General features: G+C 40.5%; 1 protein-coding gene across 1 annotated transcript in view; it reads left to right on the top strand.

Moving 5' to 3' along the window:
• The window catches only part of LOC121510728 (high-affinity choline transporter 1-like), a 42,456-nt gene extending 30,748 nt beyond the window's left edge, over positions 1 to 11,708 (top strand). The window contains exons 5-8 of the mRNA XM_041788916.1: positions 2,213 to 2,356; positions 7,347 to 7,500; positions 7,640 to 7,857; positions 7,973 to 11,708. Coding sequence (XP_041644850.1) covers positions 2,213 to 2,356; positions 7,347 to 7,500; positions 7,640 to 7,857; positions 7,973 to 8,524 — 1,068 coding nt within the window. The 3' untranslated portion in view covers positions 8,525 to 11,708. The remainder of the gene's footprint in view (positions 1 to 2,212; positions 2,357 to 7,346; positions 7,501 to 7,639; positions 7,858 to 7,972) is intronic.
• Positions 11,709 to 12,240: the final 532 nt, after the last annotated feature.

Genomic DNA, 12,240 nt, shown 5'->3' with positions numbered 1-12,240 from the left:
AAAGGGCGTTTGATGGGTAGCAGGCCTGAATTGATAAAAATATTCGCAATTAGTTGAACTTTCCAGTAATTTTAGTGGCAACAACTAAAGGATTTGACTTTGTTTAGCCAGCTAACTGCTCACATCCTTAATTTATAAAGTATTACAATTAATCTCTACTTTCTATAGACCTTTTGCATCCAACGTCACACAGTCTCTTCCATCCAGCCCTGCCCATGCCTGTAGGCTAAAGCTGCATGTTACTTACTGAATGCTAGTACTAAATAGATACCTCTATTGAGAAATTTCCCATAGTTATCTGTGTAGAGCACATTCTGCACATGGAACATTTAAAATGCTTAAAATGTCATTTTAAGATGTCCTTGAATTATTGCTGATAATTAATTAAAAACATTAATCAAGTTAATCACATAAATATGCAGTGATTAATCATGATTAATTCTACATTTAAAATGCAAACATTTACTTTAGTTTTGGTTTGAGATAAAAGAAGTACAAGTATGGTCAACTGTAGTTTTATTTAATATTTTTACTTAGTTGTAATGGTTTGTAAATTACAATTTATTAGTTGCTGAGCAGTAATATCTATAAACTGCAAACTTAACTAGGAGACAAACACATCAAGTACAAAATAGTATCTGCAGCAAAGAGAATTTAAACTGCTTGCTTTGAAGCTTGTTAATGGGTCTTCGTAGACCCAGAGATAAACTTTGGTGAACCCCTTAGGGTTGCATTAGTTAGCTTAGTTGCTATCATTTTGTTGACAGTCCAGGTCTGCTGCACTCTGCCCGTGTAGATTAACAACCACAGTTTGAATCTGTGATAGTAGCATCTTTTTCCAATACACAACTCTGGTTTCATCTAAACTTCCATTCAGCAGTTTTTCACATCAAAATTTGCTGTTAAGCAGACCTCAACTTCACTGTGTAGTCTGATGAGTATTAACTGTCATTTAAATGAAAACCTCATCAAAAGGCATTAGCATGGACAGCTATGTTGGAATCAAGGCTTTAGTATGCTTTAAGATCACTCTTTTTGCATGGAGAACCCTCTCTTTCAGTCCAGTCTTCATGTTGCTTTTCTTGTTGGTGCCTAAAACTTAACTGTCAACTTAAATGCAAAGCTTTTTATGGCCAACACCGGTATCTCCACCATCCAATGTAGTAAGTGACACTATAACTGTTGACTGCAAAAGGTCTATAGCTCATCTCTTCATGGGTTGAAACTCTTTGGGGGTGAAATTGTTCAAACCATCTGTTTTTTATTATAAATTGCAGTTCATTTAACATTTTTCATTATCATTGAGTGTGACTGATTTGCCTGACAGATGGCTGAACTCTTTGGCATTATTTGGAATATGCCAGTCAGAAAATGAGCTAGCCAAGTTAGATGATCTTGTTTCAGCAACCAAGATATTCATTTGACTTGCTCCAGTGTTAAAATTTGAAGCTAATGCAAACACAGACTGCCGTTTCTTGAGTGGCCATTTGAGGCGGATGTCAAAAATCCACCAAGTCCCATTGACACCAATAATAAACAGGCTTACCGCCTGGTACTAAAGAGAAGAATGATTTTGGTCACAATAGCTTATTTTTTCATTGGTTAAAGTTTTTATAACTCATCTTTTTTGAGCGTGTAAAGGCAAAGAGTAATGCATGACAAGGCATTAAAAAGATGTGGCTGAGTTGACTGACAGGCGGGCATAGTGTAGCAGTTTGCCAGGAGGCTAGGCTTCACCTTGGTTATATCCTGCTACTGACCATACACTGTGGCACTTGCTCATCTTGTTACCATCATTTGGAATATGCTAGCAAGATGACAAGCTTGACAAGCTGGATGGGCATTTCAGCAACCAATATATTCATTGGGTTCACCTGAGCTTCAACTTCTTGGCCTGCTTTTGGATTATCCTAAAGTTAAAGTTAGCATTTCCAAATGGCTGCCGCTCTATTTGAGCTTCATAACATCTTTTTAAAAAGACTGATATCTCTGAGACTGCGTTAAATAAAGTCTATGGTAATATCCAATTCTTCTATACAGTCTAATGAACTTAAAAATGGATTTCATGCAATGCCACAAGTTTAAAGAAGGGCCCATTAAATATGAGTTGAGAAATACCTGCCAGCAAATATTTTTCTTTTTGTGGTTGGTCAGGAGGGCTCGTTGTTGTAGTACTGTAGCAGTGTGCTTACACTCAGTGCTTTTTTCTCAGTGGCTGTGTGTACCCTTCGCCATGATGAGTCCTGCTGTAACGGACATCACTGAGACAGCTTTCAACTCCACCTTCCTGTCTCCGTGGGTCGGTACACTGAAGGCGGACAGAGCCTGGAAATGGATCGATAACTTTCTACTTCTGGTAAGTCTGGAGGGGTTCTTTGTTGAATGTGAAGTTTGGTCAAGGACGCCCACAAGGATGTCCTCTGCCTCACTGTTTTATTAAATCATGTACAGTAGATCAAGTTTCAGGTTTGGACTGGACGGGATCCAACTATGAGGCTGGATTTCATGCACCCTCCATGATCCATCTTGTGAAATGAAGTATACCGCACTGCAGGTGTTACACAAACATTCTCCTTCAGTTTCATGTTTGCATAGCACCTGCAGAAATGAGAATCCCTCCACTTTTGCAACTTGATGGAGTTCTTTTGTAACTTTATTAACTCGAGTTCAGAACAGCTGTTAATAACGACAATCTGTACAGAGGTCTAGCTAAATCTTTTAATAAGCTTTGGTGGAGAAGGTTAAAGGACTTTATCTCGCAGCATTCCTGAGAGTTTGTCTGGAGTTAGACGCTTTGAGGTGAGGATGACTGAGCGGCTCCAGCTCCATTTCGTGCCTTTCACATTTAGGTAACAGATCCTTTAAGACCACGGTTTAAGATTAAAAAAATATTTTTCTTCTGCTGCACTGAATGTCACCTGTTTCCCAGTCGTGACTCAGTTTAATACAAAGATGGCAGAAAAGATGGTAAGGGATTTTCCTTCACTGATTATTTTAGGTTATATGATTGTCCTGGTAACTTTCAGTTAAAACCTAGTAGTTTCACCAGAGCAATATTTCTATTTTTCTTTGCCTCAGTCTCCACATTAATACCCTGTCTCCTCTATGACATGCACCAAATGTAGCCTGAAGGCAAACAACGTGACTTAGGGTAACTTAGGTGAACATAACTCCTTGTTTAAAACCAAGATCAAATAGAATCTTTACACATCTTATGCCGGATGAAGAACATCCTTATTTAGACACATCCAGTATCTCTATGCTTAGTGCAGGGATAAATGCTCCCCTTCAGAGGGTAACCTTGGCACAATGCAGTGTATGCTGCCTTTTCTCTTCAAATTTCTGCCTGATCTAGCTCAAGTATATACTGTACTTAGTTGTAAGACAACCTTTCTCCTTAAATTTCTTTGAAACCAGGGCTAGAAGATCTCTGATTTTAGTCATATTTGGAAAAAGGGACAGTTTGTTGTTATTGATTGAAGGACATTATTTTACCCAATGTACTATTTTTTCTTAACCTTAGCAAGAAGTTTTGAAGCCTCAACCTTGCCAAACTGACTGTTTCTAGTGTTAACCACGTGTGAGAAATGCTCTCTTCTTTTCCCATCAGCACTGTTAACTGTCATGGTTTCAGTTGTATCATTGCATTACTTTAACTCATATTGTGCCACCAACATGCAAAGCTGTGTCAGCAGACTGAGGTCATTTGAAGAACTTTTACAAGACCGAGTTGCAAATGGGGCTGCACAGTAGTGCAGCGGTCAGCGTTGCTGCCTCACAGCTAAAAGGATCCCGACTGAAATCCCAGTCCCTTACTCTATGTATTGGTGACCCTAAATTGCTCATAGTTAAGTTTTTGTCTCTACATGTCAGCACTGTGATTGACTGGTCACCACTCTATGGTGTACCTAGGGGTGCACAGGAAATTATTACGTCATACTTATCGGTCCGATAACATGACGACGAGTCCCGATAACATATATATATATATATATATAAATATTTGTCAGCATGGCAGTGCTGGCGTTTGTTTTCTTTCTTAGGAGACTACACATTCCGAAACAGCAGGTGGCGCCACAGAACACGACCCGCTGTTAAAGCACCAGCGAAGACGAGAAAGCAGCATCCCCTGTGCTAAAATGCTATCAACACGGTGGCGTTATTCAGTATATACGGGGAGGATAACATGACCGTGTGTGTAGAATTTGCCCTGCAATGGTCGCAAAGAGTAGAAAGAAGTCCTCGACGGATGTTATAAGTCACTTAAGAGTCATCATCCTAAAGACGTTAAAACGAAGCGACAGCAGCCACTAGCCTCATCCGCAGGCATCAGGACCGAGTCAGCGGAGCTCTGATCCTAAGCAGGCATTGAAAACTGCAGAAAGCTTGCGAGAGCCAAAAGGCGCAACGTTATAGTAACAAAATCAGTCTGACAGTCTCCTGATCCATCGCTACTTTCATAGACATATACCTGCCTGCTCTGTTTGACATGGTTTCATTCAGTTAGACCACGGTGGACTTTACATTCTTAACCTATCTCAGATATGACTTATGTCAGTGCATATTTTTTCAATCTTTATGTAAAACATCAGCTTGCTTTAATTCTGGCTTAAGCAAAAAAAAAAAAAAAAAAAAAACAGACCCCCAAATATCTCCATTTGTTAAGCATAACAGCCTGTTATCATTTGGTTTTATGGGGGAAAACCTATGTCAGTTGTTTGTGTATGCTGTACTTGGTACACAAATGTTTAACTAAAAAAAGTTAACTATAACAGTTATAAAGTCAAAATAGTTCTATGTTTTTGAAAAACACGAGTGATATTAGTTAAAATTAGTTATAAATATCTTTGCTCACTACATAGTGACCCCTTCTTACCCCCAGATGTGCATAAAAACATCAAATAAACTTATTTTGTTAAACCAACAACTGTAAAAAATTCATCAGTTATTATCAGTTATCGGCCATCAGGAGTAGGAAATTATCGGTTATCGTATCGGTTAAAAAAAATTGTTATCGTGCATCACTAGGTGTACCTCATCTTTTCCCCTGCAGCCCTAAAGGAGACAACAATACATATTGGTAATTTAACAATTTATTCATTTAACAAACAGGAGCCTCAGCAGTGTGTGGAAGAACCATACTGAACAGCCTGGCACCTCCTCCTTGTGCTGGTAACTAGCCTGGTCACACACTACTGTGGGATGGCATCCCATTCTTCAGTCAGCATTTGTTGCAAGTCAGCCAATGTGGCTGTGTTGGCCACTCTGGCATGAACAGCATACCCAAGCTGATCCCACAAATGTTCAATGAGGTTAAGGTCTGGACTGCTGGCAGGCCATTCCATCCTCTCCACTCTCAGAATCTGGAGGTAGTCTCTGATAAACCCCGCTCTGTGGGGGCGAGCGTTGTCATCTTGGAAGATGAGTTCCAGACTGTCGAGATATGGGATGGCTACTGGTTACAGAATCTTATCTCAATAGCTCTGCATTGAGATTGCCTCCAATGAGGAGAAGCCTCATTTTTCCAGCGAGGGGGATGCCGCCCCCACACCATCACACTACCTCCACCAAAAGATGTGACTCTATTGGTGCACCAATCAGCATAGAACTCTCTGTGTTTTCTCCACACTTTGACCTTACAATCCAACTGTTGTGGGCAGAATCTTGACTTTTAGCGAGACATAAGCTATTTAGCTTTTTAGCAGGAATTCCCCTTATCTCTTTAACATAAGCAGAAATGGCTTCAGGACATTTTTGCAACGTTACTGTTAGCAGGAAACTCTAATATGTTTAGTGAAAGAAAAACACTTGTCCATTATTGTTTAATCACCTGCTTAAATGATGAACTAGCTAAGAAATTTTTAAGAAATTCAATGCAATTATAAGAGACTTGACATTAAACACTGTTGTTTGCGTTAAATAAAATGAAATAACTTGGTCTCAAACAAATGAGTAATGTTACATTTACGGTCAGGAAGCTCTTATTAGCCCTGCTGCAATGGTGCTACTGTGACTTCGGGAAACATCATCAGCTGCACCTCAATAAACAGTTTTAAACCCAACTGGTTTACACTGAATGATAGCATAACGCCGAACAAAGTTCACTATTCTAGCATTTTCTATGGTTTAACTGTGAAATTAGACTGTGATGTTTTGGTACAGATGCCTCTATCTATGTCTGAGTAAGTAACTGACTGAGAGAGTGATGCTAATTTATAAGCCTTAGAATACAGAGTTGTGTTTGCTTGGACTGAATGATGTCGGTCATGACTGTCTCCACTGTGTTAACTAGAGCCAAAGATTCAGAGTTGCGCTATGGGTGGGGTTTACTTGAGCTGAAAGCCCTCTAATGGCTGCCTCCACTGCTGTAAATACTCTAAATATTATAATACTAAAGAATAAAAACAACCTTATTAGCTTTTCATGTTTGGAAAGATGTTTTCACTCCTCTGCTAACCTGCTTTGGCATGACTATGTGATAGTTAAGGGGGAAAGGGTAACTTGTTGTGTGAATGCTTGTGTACGCTGGCTGTTCGTGTAGCGATTAGCTCTGAATTAATCACAGCAGCACTTAGTCAAAACTGGACATTTCTTTATTAAAACAAGCAAAGACAGCAACACTAGAAGCTTCCTGTTACAGAAAGGATGTTTTTGCTCTTCTGCCGAACCACTTCAGCATGATATGTAATAGTAAAAGGGGGAAAGGGTTACTTGTTGTGTGAGTGCTTGTGTTTACAGCCTGCTAGCTGAACGTTAGCTCAGTCTTAGCCAGACCAACACATTTCTTCATCACAGTTACCACTGAGAGCAACACGGAAAGCTTTCTGCGACAGAAAACGATGTTGTCGCTCTTCTGCCACCCCGCTTTGGCATGACTATGTGATAGTTATGGGGAAAGGGTTAGTTGTTGTATACGGCTAATGAGTTGTTGTGTCCCAGTTAATGACTCAAGCAGGCCTGTCAGCAGGGACTGAGCCGCAGCGGAGCTTCTGTCTGAACCAGGCAACGTGTATCAAAAGTAGCTACTCAGTTCTCAGTACTTTGAGTACTGATCTTTGATTTTAAATGACTTACTTTTTATTTTTACTTGAGTAGATTTACAGACTAGTACTTTTACTTCTGCTCAAGTAAATTTTACTAGAGTTACTGTACTTCTACTTCAGTACAGCAGTCTGATACTTACTCCACCTCTGATCACAGTAAGAGAAGAGATCACCATACTGGTCTTTTCCAGTACATATGGACAGCCACTTTCCAGTCAGATTTACTTTTTAGAAATAAACTAATGTATATTTCATTAAAATCTGCTTACTGACTCTCTCTCCTTGTTTTTGTCTGTTTTCAAGGGTTTGGGGAATCTGGGTCTTCAGAACTTTCACCAAAGGACGCTGTCAGCCGCCTCCTCAGCGACAGCTAAGATCACCTGCTTTGCTGCTGCGTTCATTGTTCCCACATTAGGAATCCCACCCATACTGCTGGGTGCAGTGGCTGCATCAACAAGTACGACTGTGTGGCAGAAAATGAAAACCAAACACTTAATTCTTATAACATGCTGTCACTTGTCTGCATGTCAGTGCATGTAAAATGTGCCGTTACTGTTCCACTCACCTGTTTGTCAAACTGTCTTCATGTTCCTCAGACTGGAACTTGACCACTTACGGTCCTCTATCTCCAATCGAACGTGGGGAGATGGGACTCATCCTACCCATCGTCCTGCAGCACCTTACCCCAACCTACATCTCCATCATTGGTATTGGGGCGGTGGCTGCTGCTGTCATGTCATCCACTGACTCCGCCTTACTGTCCGCAGCCTCCATCTTCACCTCCAACATCTATAGGAACATCTTGAGGACACAGGTGAGGAAAAGAAAGACAGTGAAAAGAGTTTAAGTCCAGGGAAGAGGAGTCAGTCAGATTAGATTTGGGGAAAAAATGGTTTTGATGTGTTTTTTTTTTTTTGGTTTTCCTCCAGGCATCAGAGCAGGAGATCCAGTGGGTGATCCGCTTCTCAGTTGTAGTTGTGGGATTGGCCGGTACGTCCCTCACCTTCCTTGACAACAGCGTCTTGATGATCTGGATGCTTCGATCAGATCTCACCTACACCCTGATGCTCCCGCAGATCGTATGCGTCCTCTTCTTCAGGATCTCTAATGGTTACGGAGCCGTTCTGGGCTGTGCGGTGGGCATGCTTTTGCGGGTGTTGTGCGGGGAGCCGCTGCTTCGGATTCCACCCATTATCAAATTCCCAGGATGCACTCTGGTAAATGGTGTTTACATCCAGCACTCTCCAATCAGGACCATCTGCATGCTGTCTGCCGTGGTGTCCATCTTGTTTTTCTCCTACCTAGCATCTGTGCTCTTCAACAAAGGCCTGATTCCTGAGAAATGGGATGTTTTTAATGTGAAAGCTCAGTACTCTTCACAACCACAAGATGACACCAAATATGACACTACAGAGGAAAACTTAAAGGAACCAAATGAGAACAATGAAGTGTGTGAACCTATGTTAGAATCAACATGTTGAGGAATATTATTTCAAATACATTTTTCATCAGTATGGACTTCAAGAACAAATGTATTTAATGCGTTAAACATACTTTGAATAACACAGAATATTTTGAATTTTTGTATAATTTTATACATAGCATAAATGGCAAAAAACATCACACCTTGGATCTTATTATTTTTATTATTATATAATACAGTATTATTTTTTAATAAGGTGAATATTATTTTGTAGGAAACAAAGGAAACCTGTGATGGAGGTCATATCTTCTTAAAGAAGAGCTGCGCAGCTATCTTACATATACATTTTGATGTGAGCTTACTGTAACCTCCGTATGCATGGTCCAGCTTATGATGTTCAACAATTAATCAAAAAATACAATCAATTATTAGCTCACACTTTGGTATTGGCAGGCACTTAAAAGGACTCAGGCTGAGATAACAAGCAATAAATCGTAATGACTCTTCCATCGTTAGGTTTTTTCCCTCTGCTAATCCCAACCAGCTTTGATACATAAACGCTCCAATGTGCCCTGGATGAAGTTTTGGTGTCCCAACAAGTTGAACTTTGAAGAAAAACACCAGAAAGCAACCTGTTGACCTCGTGATCTGATGACTTAATCACCTCTACTGTCTCTCCTCCGGAGCAGTGGCTCTTCTCTGAGTTCCTCCCCTGGACGTCTGAGCCCCTCTCCTTATCTCTAAGGCTGAGCCTAGATGTCACAGAGAGGAGGCTCACTTGGAATATCTTCAAGATATTTTCATGGCTCATAAGATTATCCATCCACCCTTTAAGGAAACATTATGCAAGAACAGGTATCTTTTAGGATTTTGTACCTCTTCTGCGATCCACTACCTCACCAAAGAGTGAAAGCCAGTCCAAGATTCACCTGGTCGCTCTTCTCTGCTTTAGTGTCTTTGGCTCTGCGTGGATATCCCTGCTGAAGATGCAAAGATGACAACAGTTAAGGAAAGTGATTGTGTTCAGGGCTTACTGCTTGAGAGGTGTGTCATAGCTTCTGCCAGGTGGTAATACCTGCTCGACATTAGTTATATACTGCAGGAAAAGGCTTTTGGAGAGATGGGGAATGAACGAGTCGTGATCCGCTGAAGTTTGTATTAAACCATTTAAATAAGTTTAAAGGCTTTCTATGCGACTTTCAGTGCCGATTTTCAGGCCAAAACAAATGGCCTCTTTCATCCCTCAGCCCCTGTGGCTCAACACTTCATGTTTGCTTAGAATCTTTTCTTAAAGTGAGAAATCCTGTCAGTTCGTGTTCTGTTTTACTCCTCTGGCAGTACTTGTGCCCTTTGAAACAGTATCTGTTTGCACACATGCATTTCTGGAAAATTTCAGCCAGGCTACTCTTAAAAAGCCTTGCAAAGCTGATGGAATTGGCTAGATTCCATGTCTGACATCAGGCAGATTTATCTTGCAAACCTTCAATATAAAATGTTTGGCTCTGGTCAAGGGGAAAAAATTGTTTAATTAGTGTCATTCGAGTAGAATGAGGCAGTTGCTACAGTGTGGTTTAGTTGTACTGCCAATCTGTGAACAATGGCTGCCAGTTAGGAGATTAGCATGAATCCAGCTATAGCAGTTTCATTTGAACTATATGACATTTCTTTAGAAAAGGTAGAGCAAAGTACCACACAGAAGGCTTTTTCTTGGTGAAAAATTGGGTTCTTGCTCTTCTATTGACTGGCTTTAGTATGAGTTTGACGTACTAACTGGCTCCACTGATAGTAAACAGTGGAGCACTCATGTAAGTAGAGTTCTAGGGCTTTTCCACTTTGACTTTTGGCCATGTCAATCCAAACAAGCAGTGCTGATTTATTTTCTATCACCCATTTGGCTGTGCTGGGCTACACCAAGCCAGGCGCCCAGAATGGTCCTACTCTGGAGTAGGGCCAAAGCGCACCACGGGGACCTCACAACAGTTCGTCATTGTCCAGCGACGCCTTGCAAATGTCTTTAAGTAGCAACAGCTCCATCAAACTTTGAAATACCTGCCAGATTACCGATAGAAGGAAGAAAAGGAAATTTGGAGTAGAGACAATGGCCATCTCTTGAACAAAACAATGCTTACTAAAGCACAGCTATGTAACATAGTTGCTGGAAAATGCTGCGCCATCAGCTCTATACACTTTTGGCTTGGTTGTGGTGGGAAAGCAAATCTCCTGCCTTGCTGGGCTGCTATGCCGAGTTAAATCTAGTAGAGCCAAGTCATTTAATTTGAAAGTCACATACATCTATTACATCATACGTTTAGTTGCTCTGATTGGCCAGTAATGAATGTGACTGACAGTCCAATTACGCTGAAAGGTTCTGCCCTTCCCAAACACCATGTTTGGACTGTTACCCAGATGAACAGTCTATCTCATGTGTCAGGTTACCTCAAGTCTCCCTCAGATGCGCGTTCACTTATATACCTCAGTAGATGGGTTGGACAAAGCTGAAGAGACTTGCCTTTACATTAATGCTTTGCATAATTTGATATATGCGGTATGGCTATTAAAGACAAGACTAATGCAGTAATACAATGTTATTAACATAAACCTTTTTCAATGTCTTTCTCCTTCAATGTACCCCCCATCAACACACCACTGCATTCACGTCTTCCCCTGATCAAAGCAGTGCAGTAGGTCTTCTTCAGACAGTTGTCTCAGAACCTCTGACGTGTTCCTTTGAGAAAAGATTTGATCTTTGGAAAAAGGAAAAAGTCACATGGTGGTAGATCAGGTGAATAGGAGGGTGATCAAGCTAGCGTTGTTGTTGGACCAGAAACTGCTTTGCTGAGAGCACAGTGTGAGCGGGCGCATTGCCTAGTGAAGAAAGCATTTTTTCCACAGTTTTGGTCTCTTTCTTTGGACTCTTTCTTGCAGTTTCCTAGAACCCATTCCTCCAAAATTAGACCCTTAATGTCAAAGAAAACAATCAACATGGGCTTGAATTTGGACTTGCTTTGTCATGCTTTCTTCATTCTTGGTGGTGATGGTGTGTTTTCCAATGCATTGACTGCTATTTTGTCTTAGGATCAACTTAAAAGACCCAATTTTTATTGCATGTAATCACTCCTAAAAAAATTGTTTTTCCTTCAGTTTATTCCAAAATGTCTTAGATGATTTTCTTGCATTTCTTTTTTTTTTTTTTTTTCGTTTTTTGTTTTTTTTTTGATTAGCAGTCAAAAGTTTTGGGACAACTTTGGTACCCACTTTTGTCAAATTATCATACAAAATTTGCTGAACTGTCTCGTTATCAATGGAGACCATTTATGCTGTTATTCTTGTACTGAGTCGTAGATCATGCCTAACTAAGATAATCATTTTCTGACACTTTAGCAAAAACACGTGCCCATCAGTCAGTAGCTAGCAGTGAACTAGAGAAGTCACTTATTGGAAACTTACAGCAGTTGTGCGTTAATACCCAACCTTTAATCTATAACACTCAGTGTGACTGAACCACAGGGTTTTATTCTCATGAGACCAGTCTCGTTATTTGATAGCCATACCTCGCTTGTGTGGTAACAGTGAAAAAGCAGAGAATTGCATACTAGTGAACATTCCATGCACTACGATTGTACTGGTGTTTGCTATGCAGTCTGTGGTTGCAGGCTAGTCACAGGACAAACATCATCACCCCGTCCCATCTACTCACATGGTATTTTCCTGCTGCTTTCTTTCATCAGCACACCCCAACTTCTAATAAGCCATTGAGAGGAAAAATTCTAGGTA

The sequence above is a fragment of the Cheilinus undulatus genome, linkage group 6 (genome assembly GCF_018320785.1).
Source record: "Cheilinus undulatus linkage group 6, ASM1832078v1, whole genome shotgun sequence".
NCBI classification, from domain to species: Eukaryota; Metazoa; Chordata; class Actinopteri; order Labriformes; family Labridae; genus Cheilinus; species Cheilinus undulatus.
This window is presented reverse-complemented; position numbering and strand designations above follow the sequence as displayed.